This window comes from Rhagoletis pomonella, unplaced genomic scaffold, assembly GCF_013731165.1.
Source record: "Rhagoletis pomonella isolate Grant_MI unplaced genomic scaffold, Rhpom_1.0 Rhpom_scaffold_00004, whole genome shotgun sequence".
Lineage (NCBI taxonomy): Eukaryota > Metazoa > Arthropoda > Insecta > Diptera > Tephritidae > Rhagoletis > Rhagoletis pomonella.
The window spans coordinates 22,232,700-22,255,502 of record NW_023458558.1 but is presented as its reverse complement, the minus strand read 5'-3'; the positions used below and the strand labels follow the sequence as shown (position 1 = coordinate 22,255,502).

Below are 22,803 nucleotides of genomic sequence, written 5' to 3'. Positions count from 1 at the left end.
CTCAGTTAGTCTAGACTTAATTTTCGTAACTTAATACTTTGCCCAACCTGTTATATGAGAAACTATGTTGGCGGTTAGTTCAAACTTAACTTACCCTAAGAAACTTAAGAACCTGTTGGTTTTAGATTCTTAAGTTACGGCCTAACGGAACGCAAACATATTTTTTCATGCATTTTTGATGTGGCTTTTTAGGCGGCAAAGTGACAATTCTTACGGTAAGTTAAATTAAGTTAAGTCTAGACTAACTGAGCTTTACGGCTACAAATGTGTGAGCCCATGTCTTCATTGTTTCTGTTCTTGAATAACTACTCCGCTGATTAAAACCAAACTCTGGTCACCCTTGTTTCCAAACCTCGCAGTATTATTAAATCGTCAGATTCGTATTTTGACTGTACTAGGGTCATTGCTTTGCGTTGGCATTTAATTTTCAAAAAATGTATCTAAGTATTTAGGTTTGTGTGGTCCAATGCAAAACTGTTTACTACTTTTCTTATTTCTAGGTAATCTTGGTTAAATGGAATGAACCATATCAGAAACTTGCATCGTGTGATAGCTCCGGTATTATATTTGTATGGATAAAGTACGAAGGACGATGGTCAATCGAATTGATCAACGATCGCAACACACCCGTTACATATTTCTCCTGGTCACACGATGGACGAATGGCACTCATATGTTATCAAGATGGCTTCGTGCTGGTCGGTTCCGTAGCCGGTCAACGCTACTGGTCGTCAATGCTAAATCTGGAGTCAACCATTACTTGTGGCATTTGGACGCCAGACGATCAGCAAGTGTACTTTGGCACCACGCAGGGCCAGGTGATCGTTATGGATGTGCATGGCGCGATGGTGTCGCAGGTGCAGCTTTGCAATGATGTCGGCATAACATCAATGGCATGGTCGTGTGAAAAATTCAAAATGGAAGAGGGCGAGGAATCCGAGCCAGGTGTTACCAATGCCTGTATGTATCGAATGCTAGCGTGTTTGCAAGAAGTATTTCACTAAAAATTGGTGTCTCCTCTTTTATTTTAGCTAAGCGTTCTTTTGTTTTGGCTGTTAGCTTCCAAAATGGTTTTATCTATTTGCTGAAGTCATTCGATGATGTTTCGCCTGCACATATCAACACTGGGCTAAGTGGCAGCCTAGGCATGGTTATGGAATGGAGTAATTCACGTGAACTACTTGCTGTCGCAGGCACATCGCAAACTTCGTTAAATATAGTCGATCCGCAAGGTTCACCGCTTTATGAAAATCTTCTAAAATTTTACACAGAATCTGGAAATATTTTATACCAGACACGCTTACCAAATACCTCTTCGCCGGTGTCTGCGCTGACGTGGGGTCACAACGACAAACGTCTATTTATTGCGACCGGCACCCAAGTGCATATTGCCTGGGTATCGAGACGTATAGCATCACTTCAGCTTTTATGTCGCCTACAAATACAATCCTGCATTGGTTCGGAGCGCACCTTGCCACTCTTACCGTTGCCATCACGTATTAGGAGTCTGATTGGCAATCTTTTTGCTCAAACAATAAGAGTAATTAAGACACTGTGTGTACATTTGTAGTCAAAAATATTCACGAAATTGCCTTTGGTTTTACTTTTAGTGCTGTGTACCTGATTTAAAATCTTTACGCGAGTTCGTCTCCCGACCACCAATGTGTTCGACACGTTTGCATTGCACTATGATTCGACACGACGATGACGCGAACCAAAGTACGGGCACATGCTATACACTCTATTTGGAGTATTTGGGTGGTCTCGTACCATTGCTTAAAGGAAAACGCACTTCCAAAATACGTCCAGAATTTGTTATATTTGATCCACAAGCGAATGGTTTGTATAAATATAAATTATGAGAAAATTCCCGGTTAAGCTGATGAATTATATATATATATGTATTTTTAACTTTTGCAATTAGATTCCCCGGTATTTTTTCAATACTCGCCGGAGTGGAAAAGTTCATCCGGATCGAGCCAATCCACCACCACCGGACAAAGTGGAAGAACTGATTCTTCCGATAGTGAGTTTGAAGAACGATATCGTGGCTCGCCGCGTGGTCAACGTCAACGAAAAACACGTCAGAAGAAACGCCAAAGCCAAAGCAATGGTGATAAGCATTCAATGAGCACCACTGCTGATCAGGATAGCTTGGATGAACTGGCATATGTGGATACACTTCCTGAAGTATGCTGAGTATATAGTTTATACATATGTATGCACATATATAGTTACTATTTCAGCGCACTAAAACATGCAGAACTTCGTAATAGGGCTAAGAAATATGACTTCTGACAAGCTCAACTTGTTCTTAGGCTAAGCCAAGGAAGATTTTTATTTAGCTCTGGAGATAAATATTAAATTGTAGGTAAACATACAATTTTCTCTAGAAATTCTGCAAAAAAAGCTGCATTCGCCCAAAATTTCGTTTAGTAAGTTATGAAATTTTTGCGTATGCACTTCTCAAGTGCTATATAACAATATTTACTTAAATAATAAGTTGAATGCACTTCAAAGCGTCCAGTCCACCGCAACCACCGGACAATGGTTTGGTAATAGATGATTACCATTCCCCACAGTGTCTACCCACCTATTTTTTTATCCAATAAATCTTTTTTTTATAAACCTCTCACTGAGTTATTCACCCGGATGAGTCTCCATGGGATACGATCGGGTATTAATTGGTCACAACTAATCTCATACGGTTATTATTGAAGATAAATTAGTGTCGACGCATCCCTTATGGGTGTAATTGGAGATAAATAAGTGCCCGACTCATCTCTATCAGAGTTAAGGTTTAATGATATGTATTTACGCACTTAAGTAAAGCCCTGTATGCAGCTCTCAAGAAAACGGTCAAGAAAAAATTGCCATTATTTCGCGTGTGTGTCCAAGGAATTTTGACATTTTTGATACCTCACAGCCTGTTGCCTCACTCTTTCCTCAAGAAATAATGGAACGGGCATATATTTCTGTTGCAAGCCTGGGTTGCCTTGTGCTCTTTTTTCACAAAAAACTTTAGAAAACCGTACTAGAAAACTTAGTAAATTTCTTAAGAACTGCGTACTGCCTTAAGGAAATTTTACTCAAGAAAATTTCTTAGCCATTTCTTGTACGTCATTATATATGGAGTTTTTGCTTTTCTTGAGAGCTGCATACAGGCCTTAAGCAACGAAATTACACATCGTCCCATTTCTGCGTTCACCTCGTATCTGCAATAGAGTTATTCTAGAGAGTGCAAGAAAAAATGCTAATTTTCTTCCCCTAGGATACAATAAGCACATTTTTTACTTAATATTTCTGGTCCTACTAACACTAGTAAGCACCCACATTAAGCCTTTGTTTTATTTTCAAATACTGTGACGCTTAAATTGCTGTTATAAGTGGCAATATTAGCCTTCCCCGAAATTGTAGATGCGGTACGATATGCGGCGTGGGCATGCAGGCAGAGTATTTTCTTAGCAAATTTGAGATCCTCGGTTAAGGCTCTGTTATGCATACTTTGCATTGCGCTGCATAGATAAACATTTTTTGCAAGGAATATTTGATTTACACACAATACATCTTCCATGATGCAAAAAAAAAGTGACAGTTTGAGGAAAAAAAATGTTAGCTTGTATTCTTCTTGTTCTTGCAAGTTTTTTCAAATTTTATACCCGTTAACACCTTTAGGATTTCTCATTTTTATCTTTACTTCTGATTTTAATTGCTGACTGGTGGTAGTTCTTCATCATGCATACCATCGAGACGAATTAACATTAATTACAATTGCGGGGAACAATGAATTTTGTGTCGTACCCGGTGGCACCGAAAACAAGAACCCTGCCGACAAAAGTTTTATAAATTTTTTTAACATACATATAAGTAAAAATTTGTGAAGTGGGCCACCATTTTTTCGAGGGTCGAGCTTTTTTGTGCAATTATCTGTTTAATGGTGATTTCTTTTCTACAAAAACTGTGGCGTTTTCAATGCCCTCTCCTTAGTATTTGTGCGTAGAGGGCACTGAGAAGGCAACATTTTTCGGTAGAAAAGAAAACGCCATAAGAGAAAAATAAAAATTTCAAAATTTTTCGAAATTCGAATTATATTTGAAATATAGCTATTAACATTTTCGGAAAATGTTTAGATTTTAATTGTTTTCTCGCGATTATTAATAGCAATTCTCTCATATTTTAAACAGTTGAGAATGATGATGTTCCCATTTTCCCATTTTTATTTTTTATTTGGCCATACATTTTTTTTTTTAATAAAAAGTTATTATATATACATATGTATACGTATATTATCGTTATCGTACCGCAATCCCGTTAGTAAATACATATGTATTCATATAACACTTTCTAAATAAAATTTTACATCTTATTATAATTTATATAGGAGGAAAAACTGGTTGAGGTCACCTCAAATATATGGGGTACCAAATTTAAAATTCATGGACTTGCTAAAACCGTCCCAGCCAATTTAGGCCAAGTAACGTATAAAACGTCCTTATTACACCTGCAGCCAAGGCAAATGACACTAGTAATAACTGAATTGCGTGATGACTTTCCTTCGGGGCCGGATCCGAGTTTTAATCCGAACATTTTCTCCGAAGATGAAGATGAAGCAGCTCTACTCAATGGCATCAAGAGAAATAGCAACAATTACGGTCAAATACCCGTGAAAAATGCTGAAGCTCAAGGAAAACCTGTAACATCAACAGCCCAACGCCGCCTAAACGATTCATCTCCACCCATTGCACCGATGTCACCACGACCTAATCACATATTGGCACGACACAAAAACTCATTAAATAACAATGCTACGCAGTCTTTGACAATGGGTACCGGCATAAGCCCCTTAGCCAAAGCTGAGTCCTACGATGATGATTCCTCAACTGAGTCGCAAGATGTAAATGGTCACCACAATGGCGCTAGAGCAGCACCACCAACTAGTACCCTAATTCATGCCACCAATGGATCAAATAACAGCAAGCTTATGCGTCCGAAAAATATTACTGCCACCACGCCGGGAATTCGCAATAGTTTAGGGCCAGGTTACAGCAGCTTTAAAAATAATTACAGTCGTTCTAGTTCAAATTCCAGCTGCCAGTCACGCCACGCAATATCACCTCTGTACTGTGACGGCTCGGTACCAACACTGCAATCACCCAAAAATGCCGTTGCCCCAACCGACATAATATTCGAGCGCCCAGCTGTATCGGGTACTGGTCAAACCACAGTAATGTCTTATTCGACCAACACCGATTACACCAACAACGTTGTACAAGTAAAAAACGCTTTACTACCCGAATTAATTCGATCTACAAATAGTCACGTAAATCCGGTGCCATTAAACCTTAATTTGAACCTTGAACGAATGGATGCAAGACTGAAAACTTGTGCGAGTGGTAGTAATTTCACAACAGTTACTAACACGGCTAGCACCAATAACACTAAACGGCGAGATATGCTATATATAGACGAAGAAACACAGTCGCCCACGCAACAACCATTGATACCCATCACGCCCTTATCGACTACACCGGTGGAAGTTCGCATGAAACGTACAACTACGATAGTCTCCATAGCACCGGCTCTACCCGATTCGATAACTCGTAGTTGTAGCGTTGGTTATTTAGATTCGGTTGCTATAACACCGTCCGACGAAGCTTTGATGGCCTTGCGAAGAGACGCACCCAATAAGCGTTTAATATTAGTGGACAAGCGTAGAACCAGGAAAAAGCGGTTGAATAATGAGGTAAGTTTCTCTAACATTTTTGAATGGAATTGCGTGGGCATGTATGTGATATCTGCTTACAAATTAGTTAGATGGACAAGTTATTAAATAAAAGTATGTCCTGGTATGAGCCCCTTATACATAAAAAATAAAATAAGTTCAAAGAGCTCTAAAAAGTGACATTTTCATACAAATTTTCGATTTATAAAGCAGTTAAAGACTTCTTTATTTTTTATGGATCTGGGTATAAATTTTGAAAATTTTCACTTCCTTTTCTCCCAAAGCTATCTGAGAATACTTTACCTTAATTAATCCACACATAACCGCAAGGGATGTTACACAGTCCTTGTACCCTACTCTCTCATACAACCTGGAATCGTCCATAAAGAAGTGCAATAGGCCTTAAGGAGACGTTTTATGGATTTTTGAATATTCAAATGCTTTAGTGCAATAGAAATAGCTACATAAGTAATTCTTTATGTTATAAAAAGGGCACCGAAGTATTTCCTAGCAAAGCTTTCAATAGGGGAGGTCTACCAAGGACGCAGGAAACTGGGACGCATAAGAAAGAGACAAAGAGAGCTTCGTGGTGCAACTTTTCTGAAGACATCGAAGCGACCACTGAAGCCCCGCGATTGAGAAGGTACCTTTCGAATAAAACTTCTGATGGACGTCCACTTCCCTGAGTGTGGTAATATAGTCAGTCTTGTGACAGAAACCCTAACAGCTATGGGCAAGGCAGTCCGAGCGATAAAATCGTCACTGAGAATAAAGTAGCAAGGGCTATCAAATCCTTCCAGCCATGCTACAATGAACCAGCGTCGCTATAACTTCCTAGCTAACGACCATTTACAGGGCTAGTCTCCTTCTTAGCTACAAAGGAACTGTCTAGGTTTTAAATGTCAAATCTGGCAGAGTTCTAGAGGTTAATCTCGACTCTAAGCTCTTCTGGAAAACGAACACCCAAGAGTGGAAAAGAAGGAGCTTAATGCGTTCTACTCCCATAAGACTATAATTGAGTAGGACTGGGGGCTGGTATGGTGGGAGGCGGTTGAAACCAAAACATATGTATCTACTCAACCTGCGAAAGGTGCAACGATAAATATGATTGTACACAACGGGAGCAATCTACTCATTGAAACGCTCCCGGTTATTCCACCTATAGAAATATACGTAAAAAGTGCCGCAGCTAAAAGCACTCTACGATTCAGAACGCCTAACAGGCTGCGAACAATTTGCAAGGGTCACGCCATCATGCTCGTCAGAGTGGTTGTTTAGTACAGTGGGTTACGGCAACTGACTTCGACCAAAACTTGGAAATCCATATTCCCGACAGAAATACCTGGGACGTGGTTCTAAACGATTCTCATTTTCACGGTTGGCTTCAAAATGGACATCGGAAGAGGGTCTGTAGTCATAGCTTTAAGAGAGTCTTATAGTCTCCCATATCACTACAGAGTTAACAGGCTGAGATATATGCAATTTGCATGGCGACAAAACAGGTAAGCATGATTAGCCTAGCTCCATCTAAACTTGGCCTTAGGATCGGTAACAACTAATTCAATATGCCGAAGATCCGTACAAGCTTCTTAGCAAACACATAATCAGTCGTTAACGGGTCCCAGGACATAGCGGTATTCAGGGAAATGAGGAAGCGAACTAGTGGCTATAAAGGGATCTGAGATGGGGTTAGGGGAAGCGGCCCAGAGCGTAAAACCTCCCCTACGATTTTTGTGTTCAAAAGTTGAGAAGGTGACGAGAGCAGACACGAACGGCAAATGCTATAATATGCATACCTGCGCGGTATCGCTCTGGCCACGCCTCGAAGAACGAGAACACGGATTTGCTTAAACTCCCAAAGCCAAACGTTAGGCTTCTGACAGAAATACTAACGTGACACTGGGCCATCGATCACTTTCCGCCATGCTGCAGAGATGAATAAGAGATAGGATCCATCCAACACTTCCTTTGGTAGGTCTGCTAGGATTCACTAGAGATTGTTTAAAAACATGTAGGGATAAGCACGTAGAAACCCTCTGGGCATCGCAATTGGCCTTTTTGGCCTACTCTTTTTTACTGAGGCCTGCATAACCTAAACTAAATCCTATATTAGAAAAACTGAGCAGAGCATCAAATATTAAAAAAGCCCAAGTCGCATTTGTTTCGAGATCCCAGTTATTAAATGTCTCAATCTCTTTTCAGGATTCACGTAAACCAAAACTGGAAAAGTCGGGCAAGTCAAAAAGTCTTGATTCCTGTGATTTAGTCTTCAGTCAAACGAAGCTAACTAGCAAGGACCTTGAGAAAACTACACGTAAACTTCAAGAAATAGCTGAAGGTAACACCAGCAGCAACGAAACTAACCTCCCAGCAAACTGTTTCAAATGCCATCGTGGTGCTAATCCCTCCGTGCTGTGCAAACAATGTCAGACGGCCAAGCTGACGGAAGCCGATCCAAAAAAGGAAGAAACGATACGTTTTGTATCCACCCCACTAAAGAAAGACTTCTCTTTAGAAAGCATGTACAAAGATCAGCAACAACAGAAACAAATACAGCAGCAGCAACAACGGAAAAAGGGCGGTACACCGCGAAAGAAAAAATTGGATGTAATCACTAGTTTCACCGATAGTCCACTGTTTACACGAAAGCATAGATTCGGCATCAGAAGTAAAAGCAAAGAGACAGGCAGTAGTAGTGAAACAAATACGGAAAGCTCAACGCCACTTTTGGGACGTAAAAATGAAAATAGTTTTAGTTTTGTTAAACAATTAACAGAGGCACGCTGGCGTCGTAAAGAGGCACAAAGTAATTTAAATACTGTTAAACCTCCGGATGATCATTTAGGACAAACACAAGGCGTAGTAGGCATCAATGGAAATGCTGTTGAGGTAACGCCTGTGGAAGCAAAAGCTTCAGTCTCATTGCAAGCGCAGGTAAATGTTATTTACGGAATGGATTTTTGGTAAAAAAAAAAAAAAATTGCTAGAGGTGCATCTATAATGTATGTACATTAGGGCGGGTCGATTTTTTTACTATGCGCGTATACCATAGGAGTTTGGAGTTTGCCAAATTGCGAAAATAGGTTTCAAAGCAAATGTGAAAACGTTCACTGTTACTCCCTCTGGTAAAGGTTTAAAGAAAAAGTTAAGCGCAGAAATTAATTCCTCGTACCAAAAAAACCCTTATAGTATTTTTGTTTACAAAATTTAAGCATTTCTTTACGGCACTAAAGCAAAATTCTAAGAAACCAATTTTCGCAATTTAGGGAACTCTAAATTGATTTTGGACCCAAGGTTTCTTCAGCAAATTTGCTTCGAATTCCACGTAGAATCCTTGGGTGCTATACGAGCATATTCAAAAAAAAATCTCCTATACAAATTGACACGCCCTAATGTATGTACATACATACATGCCGCTCAATTGCATGGAAGAGCGTATAGGTATTCATCTCAACATCTATATACATATACTTTGTATGATATAAATGTTGCTGTTTTCTTTGTGCGCGCATCGTATAAAAACGATTAAACCGATTTAAACGAAATTTCAAATGTTTGTATGGAAATATACAAAGAAGGTTGGCATTTGAATAGCGCACCCTTTTGATTCTTAGCATTAACAGTTTTTCTTTTCTTTATTCAATATACATATACATATTAGATAGCGAGCTATATTTTCATGAACAAAAATAATAAACAAAATAAAAGTAGCGAAAACTTGTTAAAATATAGAGTCCCTACACTGAGAGAAAAAATTTCGGAATGAAAAATTACGTGCTAAATTTAAAAAAATACGCATATGAAAGAGCACCAACCCAACTCATTTCAAATTTGAGTATGTGCGTTATAAAATATGTCGTTGTGAAGTGCACAGATGCTTTTTCGTAATTAAGAAAAAATAATAATTTTATGTTCCGTCTGATGGTAATTGAACCCGGACCCCCTTGGCACCAACCAAATTGTATCAAGTGTCTTCACACACTCAGCTACAGCCACACATGTAAATTTCTTTTCAAATGTTGAGTTTGCATCAACATGACAGCGCGCGATTAGTGCATTTGCACAGATAAACATGCTCCATGTATGTATGTGTGAATGCGTTGTCACCGCTGTGCATGCTTTGTATACATATACTTAATTATAATTTATATATGTATATATATAATCACATATGAAAAAGCATCCGAGACGTGCAAAACGCCATCCGTGCAGTGAAAAATGCTTCATTTTAATACAGGCGCATTTAAATTGCATATTTCCATTATACCTAGTGTATGTATAATGGAAATATTCAATTTTGAACACTTTTCACTTGATTTAAATACGAAAATTTTTAAACGGTAATAAAAAAAAATTCATTTTTACAACGCGCTTTTTTTGTCAGTGTATTTATGCTCTCGCCACTGTACATATGTACCAATCAGCTTTAATATTAAACTGTCTATCCTCATTGGCACCTATTCAAATGTATTTATGTACTTTGCAGGCACTTACAACCCTAGAGAATATCATCAGCCGTTTGCGCGACCTCGATGAAGGTCGTCTCACACCGCCTGCTACGCCACAGCGCCTGCCGCGAAGCTCTCCAGCTTCGCCAGCTGCCAGCAAAAAGAACAAGCGCCAAAGTAGCTCCCCCATTCGTCACATACTAAATTCACCTCTGCTTAATCGGCGATATCGTAAAAAACAATGTCTCATAGAAAGTTCAGATGATGAAGGCAACGGAACAAATGGGTCAGGCGAAGAAAACGGCGGCGCCAATTACAATAAACAATATCGTGATTTGGAAACATTCCAAAAGGCACAACTACTTCAAAAGGTACGTATGCACATACATATGTATGCGTATGTATGTATGTTAGTGCATATGCCTACAACCTACATATACAATATGCATAAATATGTACATATGTGTTCCGGCATTAATAATAGAAAATTGTAAGCTATTGAAGAACGTATATCTGAGCTTAAAATTATAACATACAACATACATACATATGTATGTACCGTTATTGGTACCAAGAGTTCCATTGTGTTAACATAGACTTTGTTTAAAAAATTTTTTTCCTTGAACACTTTACTCGTAAGATACCAGGGTCAAATGTAAAGTTCATTGGCGCACTCATGCACGTTACTAATAATGAGAAAACGATTTCATAGAGTGACGCTTACGAGTAGAGCTTTGCAAATGTTTGTGTCAACGAAAAATTATACTGAAGATGGCACAACACCGAAACCGGTTTGTCTCCAAACCAAAATTGGCAAGGGCTGACTAAAATTCGTTCGAAAATACGTAATTTTTTTTCTTTTCCCTTCAGATCTCGGACATTGAGTCACATTTTTCTGAAGATTGTTTAGTTCCCTCGGTTTTCCACACCACATATGTATGTATGTGTGTAATTTTTTTGCGTTTTGGATCTTCCTGACGATAAACGGAAAGCTATTAGAAAGGAAATTTTCTTACCCAGATGGGAACTGCGAGAAAAATTCTAAAACTGTGCTACGATCACTAACGGAAAATAGCCTTTTTTGTTTTAAATTTATATATATATGTTTATTTCTATATCCTTACTATCCTTACTAATACTGTAAATCCGAAAGTGAGTTTGGCCCAAAATTAATTTTTTCATTGAAAAATTTTACGATTTCCGTTGACACGCTTATCGGCTATGAAAAACTTCGTTAAAATCCGGGACTTTAGGATAGGTATGCAGAAAAAATATCGATTTGGACGTTCCGATATATATCGATGTATTTTTTTCGATGCATCAACTTTTCCGACAAATTGTTTTGCTTCTCAATCAAAATTTATCATAAGCATATGTTTGCTAAATCAGCTGTTTTGCGACTTAGTTTGCTTGTAGTCGCCGATGGCCGCGACTTAAGTTTAACCTAAGTGGTTGGTGAAACGCAAAATCTTAAGTAAAACTTAAGTTCAGCTAAAAACTGCATTGTAAAACCGGCCCTTAAACATTTATCGAAGCTCCGATTGTTTCCTGTTGATATTAAGTGTGCTCGCGTATTCTCGCAGCATAAAACTCTCAACAGCAAAATTCTAATGAATTTTTATCTGATCTCTCTCAAAGAAAGAAATGTTAGCGCGGGTACACGAACGCAAAACTAGCAAAAACTTGCAAGTTTTTAGTACAGCTGATCGAAATTTTGTTTACATACAAAAGCATAAAAACAGAAAACGTGAAAAGAATATAAATTAAAAGTTTTTCTAAAGCAATTTGCTAAGCAAACATGAGTATATGAGTATTAGCTTGCTTCTGATACATTTCCAGTTCTAATAAGTTATTTCAAACTTAAACATCATAATAATAAAACTAAATCTAAATCTAAAATTAATTTCCATATTTTCATGAATTGAAAACAGATGACTTTGATCAGCTTTTTTTCTCGCTGGCAAATCGCTGCAAGCAAAAATAGCTGTCAATACGCGAATAAACAATTCGATGCATCGAAACTATCGATGTTTATATACGATATATCGATATGAATCGATGCTATATTTCGATGCATCAAATGGAAAAAAACATCGATGTATTTTTATGACTTGCATCCCTAATTTAGGAGGATTTCACTCACAAACACACCTACAGAAGAATTATATATATATCATTTTCCATGAGTATAAGATTGATTTCATATTTCGAGCTTTGTAAACTCAAAAAAAAACGGCTTTCAAAATATATATTAGTATATATTGGTATGAATCGAAATTGTTTTGAATATGTATCACAATATACATAAGTGTCAGGCGAAAGAGGTTTAAAAAGGTTGCCAACTGTTTAAAAGTTTAATGTCAAACTATTCAATAATTTAAATTAATTATTACAATATGGGTATCGAAAGGGCTTGATTTCAAAACCACATGTAAGAAGTTTCCATCTGTTTAAAATCTCAAATTGAGTTCAGGGTATAAGTTAATTGAAAAAGTATGATAAGTGAGAAAGAAAGTTTTAGTTTGAAACTATTTTGCAGATAATTAAAAAATTTTTAAAACTCTTGTTTTTTAATTGAGTTTTCTTGAAAAAAATTTTACTCAATGTAGCACGTAGAAACTTTGACCTTTTCCCTTCCGATGGGCCTGGGTTTACGTAGTTACAAGGCATTTACGCACTTAGACGAACCCCCTATTATATATACATACATGTGTATTCAATCGCCAAATAAAATATATACTTACTATAATTCCTTAGCTAAAACGTGGAAAAATCGAGCCAAACGGTTCGTCCATCTATTCAAATCCAGCTCCAGTGAGACGAGAATTTGTTATGCATAATAAAGCGCCGATGTGGAATGAGATGAGCCAGGTGTATCAGTTGGATTTTGGAGGGCGTGTTACACAAGAATCTGCAAAGAATTTTCAAATTGAGTTTCGTGGTAAACAGGTAATAAATACATACACCTCATAATAGTCTAAGATCTGACAAAGGCACGCCCTTCACCCATCTGTTTGGCGGATGAAATCTATTTTGTATGAAATTTAACGGGTTAGGAAATATTTCGCGAGAGGGTCGGCTGAAAAAGTCCTGACCAGGATATTTTTAATTAGATATTCAAAAATTATTTTTTTTTTAATTTTACACTCAATTGTTTAATGAACTTATATACCAATCGAAAGATTAAGCACATAGAATATGAAAAAAATGGAATGTCCATTTTTTTCCTGGCCTACCTACCTATCGGCTTGGCAGGTATAAACAGGTAAGTAATACTAGTAATTTTCACTCATTTGTTTAAAGAATAAATATTGTATCAAAATAAAGAACATTTTATTCCGAACACGAGGATATAAGGTTGGCTGCGAAAAACCTGGCCTAGATTCCGGTTGGCGAGCTTTTAAATCAAAATACACCATAAGGAAAATCTCAACTTTTGAAATGCCACAAAAAAAGCCGAGACGCGTAAACTTAATTTTGGGTCGTAGATTGCGGATCTGTATAGCATGTGAGTAACATTTTCCATGATGGTTGTTTTTATTGGCAATGCAAACCTAAAATGAGTATAGTGCGAAAATGGCCTAATCTAGAAAAATGGTGTACTCATCCGCAATCCACGACCAGAAACTATGTTTACATGTCTCAGCGTATTTTGTGTCATTTTAGCAACAGTGATACTAATAAAAATAAATTTAAAAATTTACCAAAAAATAAAAATAAGTAAAAAAATTTGTTTAGTTCAATTAAGTAAATTTTCATTTATTTCAAATTATTCAGTATCCGATTAATCGGATGAGAAATTCTGACCTTCGAATTCGTAAAATTCATCCTTGGCTTCTTCTGTTATTTCTAAAATATCTTCTATTATTAAGGGCGTTTGATCACCTGTCACTTTTTTTCACTTTTGATCACTGATCCTGTTAGTTATAGATCTTAAAAGCGTGGATAGTTATTAACTAATATTGGTTTTCCACTAGGCATTAAATAGCAAAAATGACCAATGAAAAATGACACTAAAAAAATAGTCATTAAGTTAATTTCCATATGGCATTTTTTAAAATGGCATACATTTTTTGTCATGTCGATGCCTAGTGGAAATTCGGCATTAAATATGGTTGTTCAAAAATAGCTAAAAAAAAACAGAAAACATAATTGATTCCGATATTTCACTCACAAGTCTTGAAATTGACAGCGTGCTCTCATTTGTCAAAATAATATCTATTTAAAGAAAAAAAAAGAAAACGAAACGAAAGTGCGAAAGTGGGTTTGTCTAAAAATTTAAATTAAAGTTTGGCTCCGATACTGAGATCAACGTTTACAGCATTTCATAAAGGGCTAGCCAACCGGAATTTTGGTCAGGTTTTTCGCAGAACCTTGTATCCTCGTGTTCGCAATACAATTTTCTTTATTTTGATACAAGATTTATTCATTGAACAGATGAGTGAAAATGACTAGAATTACTTACCTATTTAAACATGCCAACCAGATAGGTAGAACGGGGAAAAAATAGACAACCCATTTTTTTCACATTCCTTATATAATTTGTACATTAAATATGTAGATGAGTGCCAAATTCAAACATAAAAAAAACAGTTTTTGAATATTTGAATACAATCTTTGAATATTTAATTAAAAATATCCTGGCCAGGATTTTTTCAGTCAACCCACTCGCGAAATACATATGTATGTATTTCCTAACACGTTAAATTTCATATAAAGTAGATTTGATTCATGATTAACAGCTGGTGGAAGGTCGTGCCCTTGTCGGTTCTCCTACTATAAAATATTTTTTTTTATTAATATTCTTTCATTGGAATCGAAATTTGTATAGGTTATGCAATTCGGACGAATCGATGGCAACGCATACACACTAGATTTCCAATATCCGTTTTCCGCATTACAAGCGTTCGCTGTCGCCTTGGCAAATGTTACACAACGTTTAAAATAAGCAAATTATTGGTTTAAAGTTGCAGCTAATATTGGAAAAAAAATCAGTGATTCTAAGTATTAAGCTTAATGAGGCCTAAAGTTTTGCTATATTTATTTATATCAAACTTTTGTTTGCGCCTTAGAAAATGTGTGTATAATTTTAATGAAAGAAAGATGAAATTGGCTTGTAATTTTAGTAGATCTATAATAATAATATTTGTATCATCAGTCAATTCTTGCGGATCCTCTCGAAAAAAAAAAAATTAAATTTTCGATTAGGCGTGAAAGGGATTTTTATAGATATGCCGCCATATTTATTAGAAAATGATATTAAAAACCATATATTAATGTACATACAAATAAACATACTTTTTTATACTGCACCGCGTGCCAAAACAAAGGCATCTCCTCAAGCACTAATTTTAATTAAAATTTCTTTAAACACCTCAATTGTATCGAATTTTAGAAGAACGAAATAACGTTAGAAAACTAAAGGTTTGTTTTCAATACGTCAAATTCACTGGCAACATACGTATGTATATATGGGCATGAACCAACGACTACAGATCACGTAATCCGCCATCGTTGTATTTGTAATCGATTTTCAGAAAAAAGTTTTCGTAGCGTTTTTGATGTTTTTTGGTTCTGTTTACATCGTCTTCTACCTCTTCGTAGTGATATTTTAGCGATTTTATGTGTTTTCTGCAGCGGTTTTAATTAGAAATTTTGATTTATTACAAATTTATGATATAATATGAAGTGCTTTGTGATTGGAACAAGTTTGTGCGTCTGTTTGATTTGCCAAGAGGCGTAAATTTGCGTGAAAAGTGGGTGCACATTTGTGGTCAGAACGTTGGCATTGAAAAATCGGCCGGTGCCGATAATATGCGATTGTAAAACACTCTCAATCATTAAAACCATATTTTATGAACTTTTTTCGCTGATTGTCATCAAGTTTCACTTTTTATATTTTATAATAAATACAAATCTAATCGCACTCAATAACCGCGCCTTTTTCGTTTTCTTTGTTTGTTTTCATTTTTAAGCTTAGTATCCAGCTCTTAAGAAAAGCAAAAACTCCATATAAAATGACGTACAAGAAATGGCTAAGAAATTTTCTTGAGTCAAATTTCCTTAAGGCAGTACGCAGTTCTTCAGAAATTTAGTACGCTTTCTACTACGGTTTTCTAAAGTTTTTTGTGAAAAAAGAGCACAAGGCAACCCAGGTTTGCAACAGAAATATATGCCCGCTCCATTATTTCTTGAGGAAAGAGTGAGGCAACAGGCTGTGAGGTATAAAAAATGTCAAAATTCCTTGGACACACACGCGAAATAATGGCAATTTTTTCTTGACCGTTTTCTTAAGAGCTGGATACTAAGCTTTAGGCAGATGTCAAAAACGCTCAGAAATTTACTTTTTTCATTCTTTTCCGATTGCGTGATCTTGTTAGTTGGTTCATGATATATGGGGCATTGAGAGCCAGAGTAACCTTACTGAAATTTCAAAAAAAAAAATAAAAAAATGAGGTACTGCATAAAATGCATTACTCCAATAGAAACAAGAACAGCTTGAGATACCCCCTTTTAGTTTTCTTTTACTAGAATAGATAGGTACAATGAAGCTGCCAGAAAAAGACCTTATTTTTTATTTATAGATCCTTCTTTCTCATTTTTCCTTGGCTTTCATGACCTCATATGTAAATAACTAAAGTTTCATTTTTTAATGGGAGTAAAAAGTAGTGTACTAATGGATTTAAATTAGAACAGTTTTTTAGTCGTCTACAAGCGATGCCGCTCACTTTTTGAACTAAGAAAAAAGTGTTATCAAAGTATTTCGAAAAATTGTGTCCATGAAATATGGCATACTGAAAACCGGTATCTTAAAGCTTAGTATTTTTTTTTTAATCTTTAATTTTTTATGAAAAACTTACAAGTTTTACTAACTGTAGCTTAATTCTTTTATTTTTTATCAACTAAAATTAATTTTATTCGGTTTGTGCAAAACTCCTAATCATGAAATTTATTAAATTTTTTGGGGAAAATCTCGGGGGAGTGCATACCTGGTTTTGGCACTGGGTGTATATAAAAGTATTTTATGTATTAGGATGAACATATTCTTTTTTTATATTTTTAGAAATATCGCTTTTTCACGCACAATTAGTGTAACTAGAACTCTCTTATTTAAGAACGATTGCATGGAAATTAATACCGAATATGGTAATGAATGTTAATGCCGAATATATCGGACGATTTCTTCAAGTATGTATTAACACAAAATTACCCGTGTATTTGTTGTGTATTTTTGCCATAAATTACAACAAAATATTGCTCCAATTTTTTATTTTTTATGAGCTGTGAACATTTAAAAAGGCATATATGTATAGTCCTCATTTCTCCGGTTTATTATTTATTTATTTTTATCCAAATTCGAGTTTTCATGTAGAAACATAACGCTTAATTACATTGCTGATATTTTTAAGGCAAAATGTATAAAATCCACAGTAATTCTGACGAATAAAAACGCAGTGCAAAATTGTTTTCTTGGCGTTCATTGTGGCATACATTTTGCATCTGGCGCTTTGCTGGCAAAGTTAGACTGCTTTTACACAGTTCAAGTATTGAATTCAATTCTGCTCGCATGTGGAAGAGAGGGGGTGAGAAGAAAAGGGACGAGTACACATGCGTCTGTGCCGTCAAGTCGTTTCAACTTTCGTGCTTTGCTTTTGGCATTTTCGTTGCTTCCCATTTAAAGAACCAAAAACTTGAATTCAACAGAATTGAAACGTGTAAAAGCAAATAGAAAACACAAAAGAGAATGAACAAGAATTGCTTTCAAGTACTTGAATCATGTAAATCCGGTGTTATAAATGTCACGCAAAGCTGCAAAGTTGTATCTGGCATCAGCTTTACAGCTGATTTTAAAAACTGTCACTGCCACTGCGCTATTGTATTTTGAGCTTAAGCGTTTCAAAAGAGACACCTTTTAGCAAATTGTTAACGTACGTATAAGCATTTTTAAGTAAGCGGTTTTTGTTTTACATCCTCTCATACATGCTGTTTTTTTTTCGTTGCCATATGGCAACACGGGGTCGATTTGGGTTAACATAAAAAATGTGTGATCCACAAACAGTGTGGCCAGACACGCATTTTTAGTTGAATCGATTATGACTTTATTACTCATTTGTACAACTTTGAATATAACTTTAATTCACTTCTGGATTGAAAATAACGTCATATGGTTTTATTTCCAAAACAAAATGGCCATATTGCGTATGGTGTTACTGCATCAGTTATCAAGTTGTCAAAACCTAACAATACGCGAATGCTACTAATATGTTAATGGAGTCCCTTATTAAGCTTTTCTTTCATCGAAAATGTATGGAGTTATTTTATAAATTAGGCATTTTAAGTAGGGATCACATGATTTGTACATTTGTACATTTTCACAGTTACAGAGAGATGTTGCTTGGAAAGTTGGTATTAAGCTAAACTCAAACTCGATAAAATAGACAACACCACTCTATGGAGGATGAATAAATAATTTTGGACGATGCATGTATGTATACACACCCAAGCTGGGTATATTTACATTACAAGTAATTTTTAGTAAGTTTTAATTACTGCAGTAATTGTTGTATTTTGGGAATTCTAATTTTTAGTAAATTTACATACTTATATCTAACACTTTCTTTGGTAACGATAATCTGAATAACGTTGTATTTACATACTTTTACAATGCTAGGTTTTAAAACACTTATTCCGATCCATTTTATTTATGTAATTAAAAAAACGTAATTATAAAACATACATATTAGGAATAGAGAATACTTACAGAACCACACAATAATAACCCTAGTTACATACATACAAATGTAGTATGTAGCTTCTGCAATATATACATATGTACGTATGTACATACTTTAAAATAGTAAAATAATAGTAACAAGACATATTTGTTTGCAACCAATGATACATTTTTTTATAAAAATAAATTCTCTGACACTACGAATTAAATATTCGTTTATGCAATTTTATTTGGAAAAGTATTTCTCAACTGTGTGACATTGATGTGCTAAACATCTACATCCATATGTAGTACCTATTCTTATATCAAAGTATTCAAAGCGTTGGATTGTAATATACATATTTATAAACAAATCCTTTCGAGAATCGGATGAAATATTTTTTATAAAACTATGTATGTATAAATTTTAAAACGCTTAAAAAAAAAAAAACAGAATGGAATTCTTGCTTCGAAATCGGATATGTAGTTAGTCGAAATTTCAAAATTTGCTATTCAATTCTAAATCTCACTAGATAATAAGTATAATGTATAATTTCTGTAGTAAAATAACCTATCAGTTAATTCGATACACACACAACTTATAAATACACTACTGCAATGAAACATGCATAAATAAGTGCATTACCACTCAACATTGCTAATACAAAATATTAAAAATCCATACGCATACTTTACATAGATACTATTTGTATGAAAGTAATGTCCCTCACTTGATATTCGGAAAATAATATATCAGGTATTAAATATATACAATACTTACGCATTGCTAAACCAAAACTCTAAAAATAATCAAACAAATGTACATTTATTAATCCATACAAACATATAAATGTAAATACATATACAATTAGTATGCAGCACAATTGGAATACGAACGCAGTATTCATGATTTATTCAATAAATGTATTTTACCGATATGAATTTCACAACACTTTGGTGTCTTTGTAATTTTTTTGTAACTTGTTAAAATAGGATTTCACATTGCCAAATCATTATGGTCATCATCAATCATATTTATTATATACATACATTATATTATACTCGTACCAAAGCATACTATATATATATACTTAGCCCGGTCAAGTGAGACATTCAAGGATACAATCTACCTTTTCGTCTCACCTATTTTTGTGACAAACCTTCCCGGTTTGCTGAAAACTGCGAAAAAGCAATTTGTGCTACCTTTGACCTTGGACAAATTTTTTACGTTCATTGTAGCAAGCATACTTTTAACGCGCCTTCTGTCAAACAAATGCCAACGCTAAAGCCCATGAACCAATTAGAACAGATCTGACTGGTTGAGAAGCAGCCATTCGTAATAGCAATTGAGAAAAAAGTGTGTGCCGTTCCATAGGTTTTGTAAGAAAAACTTTCTCTCACTCTAATTTTATCAATGACTACCCCTAAAAAACAAAAACAGTGATATTTCTTTTCCAAATTTCTTTGCAAGTTTTAGGAACATTTGTAAATTTTTAATAGCGAAATTTTTACCTTTTAAATTTGAAGAAATGTTTGTTTTGCATTCGCTCTCGACAACAAGACAAAATGGGTGAGATTCGTTGGGCTACAGAAATTCTATGTAGGCTAAAGAGGCGAAATGTAGTTGTCTTTTGTCGAGATTCATGGATACCTATTGATTATGTCAGTCGCTGTAAAGTAAGGCGCCCAATGGTTCTGGTAAATGAGTTAACAAAGGTATTTAGGTATTGACCTACACCCCCGAATGAGTGCGATGTGATTTCAAACTTACGGCACTTCCCATTTGACGATGTACGTCACATTCCCTGTGTGCCAGTATTTAATATTCTGTCGGCGGCATAATCTCTCCAGAACACTAAAAGTGCAACATTAAAGAGCTCGAATTACCATATTCGAAGCAATCGAGCTAAAATCGCGAAAGAAAGGTAAGCTCCAAATGTTTTTATTTGTCGTTTTTTTTTTTAATCAAAATTTCATAATTTTTCTACAAAGAAATTGCTTCTTCATATTCATCAACTGTAAATGGTACCGCAAAAAATTTACACGGCAAACAAACACACCAAAAAAATACCTCAAAGTGGGCCACCCATTCTCGAGTTATGCGCCGTGTGACGTACGCAATACAATTTTATTTTTAATAACAATCTGGAGTTATATTCGATGTAAATAAGCTTGTTTTAATAAAATAATTAAACCACTATTATTCCATGTGCTACAAAATTGCTTGCATTTTTTTCTTTATGCTTCGTCATGGCACCGAAATTACAAACGTCAGCCAGAAAATTTGATTTTGACTTGAGATCTCGGATTTTTTTTACTAGTAAAGAAAAGCAAATATAATAATACATATATTCCAACGAATTGATAACCTGACTGAAATAATATGGGGACCCTTTTTTCGTCAATTACACCTTTTTGTTCCTCTCTGGAAATTCTCAACGGCAATACTGTAGATGGGCCTGTACCAATTTTCCGCTTTACGCGAGTTATTAAAATTATTCCACACGCTTTCCGGGCTGCTTCGGTAATTAGAGCGTAAAAATAAGTTACTCTCTCACAAGTGTCAAAAATGTGTCAACCCGTGCTAAAGTGCTCAGAGCGTGAGGAACGCAAAAATCACTTTTCGTGCCTGGAATCAACAAATCAGTGTATTATCAACAATTACTATCTTATATAGCTAATAAAATTAGCAAATACCCATGATGCAATAATACAAGGTGGTATCACTTGTGACAGCGCGATTTGATACTGCCTTAGCTGAGTAGAATGAGAAGAAAAACCGGAAGAAATTAATCCCCATTTGGGTGGAAAATATAAAATTTCCCATTTTATTCTAAACTAAATTTGCTTCTTTATAGTATGTTTACGCCTTCAGCCTAAATGTTACTTTTTTTCGAACCGCCCTAATTCCAGCATATGTACGTGCTTACGTCGCCCTGTAGAAAATCTAACTAGGCTAGAACTAGCGTAGAACTAGACCTTTTGGCCGACATTATCAGTTCTAGCTCAATAAGCAATGCTTTCAACTGTCCAGCTGGCGATGTCATTGGCATTTTGGACAGTTTTTTTATAAGAAAACGTTTTTGCGATTCGATTTTTGGAAATTTTTTTCGTTTTTTCTTTTCTTTTACCGATTACGTTTTTGTTACTTATTTTATTAAAAAAAAATATATATTGTAAGCTGCACGCAACAAAAATTCATTAAATCTTAAAACTCACAACTGCCTCCACCGCGATTTGAACGCCCCTGCAGGGAAAATTTCTAGTTCCGTACAAGATCTTTATCGCCAAAAACGAACCAGTCCGATAGTAAGTAGATCCCCATCAGCTCAAAATCAGCAGAAATCTATATCTAAAGTGACGAATTTAGAACTGGTTCGGAATTATAGAAAAAGGACGCAGAACGAACTAGATCATATCTGTCGAATTTAGAACTAGTTCGAAACTATCGAAAAAGGGATGTAGCGGGGGGCTTTTTTACTTTACATAGATATGTGTTTGGCGGCTTTTTCGTTCAAATGCACTTTCATTCTGCACTTCGCAGATGCTATTTCATAGTTTGGTAATACAAAACAAAACTTTGTGTTAACATATTAACATCGTGGGGCCGTCTGGAATCTAACCAATAACAGCGGGCACCTCTGCAAAGTCAGCTACAGCCAAAGGTATGTAAACGTACATTTCTTACAATCATTCAAACAAATTTAGTAGTGAGCATTTGCACATATACAACGCAATTTTCAACTGTCCCGCTCTGCATTCCTTTTGCACTAGTTCAGAGATAGTTCTGAGATATATAGTTCGGAACTAGCGCTTTGTCAGACTGTCTCTAAATTTTACTGCAGGGTGTGTATAAGCATATGGCTATGTGATTAACTCAGTGAGAGGGGAGACCAGTATGTTTGCATGTATGTATGTAT

General features: G+C 35.6%; 1 protein-coding gene across 1 annotated transcript in view; it reads left to right on the top strand.

Annotated features, from left to right (window-relative positions):
- LOC118737241 (tubby-related protein 4) overlaps positions 1–15,640 on the top strand; it is a 32,768-nt gene extending 17,128 nt beyond the window's left edge. The window contains exons 5-13 of the mRNA XM_036467630.1: positions 501–960; positions 1,032–1,540; positions 1,611–1,839; positions 1,925–2,190; positions 4,382–5,743; positions 7,925–8,656; positions 10,209–10,541; positions 12,928–13,119; positions 15,002–15,640. Of these exons, the coding sequence (XP_036323523.1) occupies positions 501–960; positions 1,032–1,540; positions 1,611–1,839; positions 1,925–2,190; positions 4,382–5,743; positions 7,925–8,656; positions 10,209–10,541; positions 12,928–13,119; positions 15,002–15,118 (4,200 nt within the window). The 3' untranslated portion in view covers positions 15,119–15,640. The remainder of the gene's footprint in view (positions 1–500; positions 961–1,031; positions 1,541–1,610; positions 1,840–1,924; positions 2,191–4,381; positions 5,744–7,924; positions 8,657–10,208; positions 10,542–12,927; positions 13,120–15,001) is intronic.
- Positions 15,641–22,803: the final 7,163 nt, after the last annotated feature.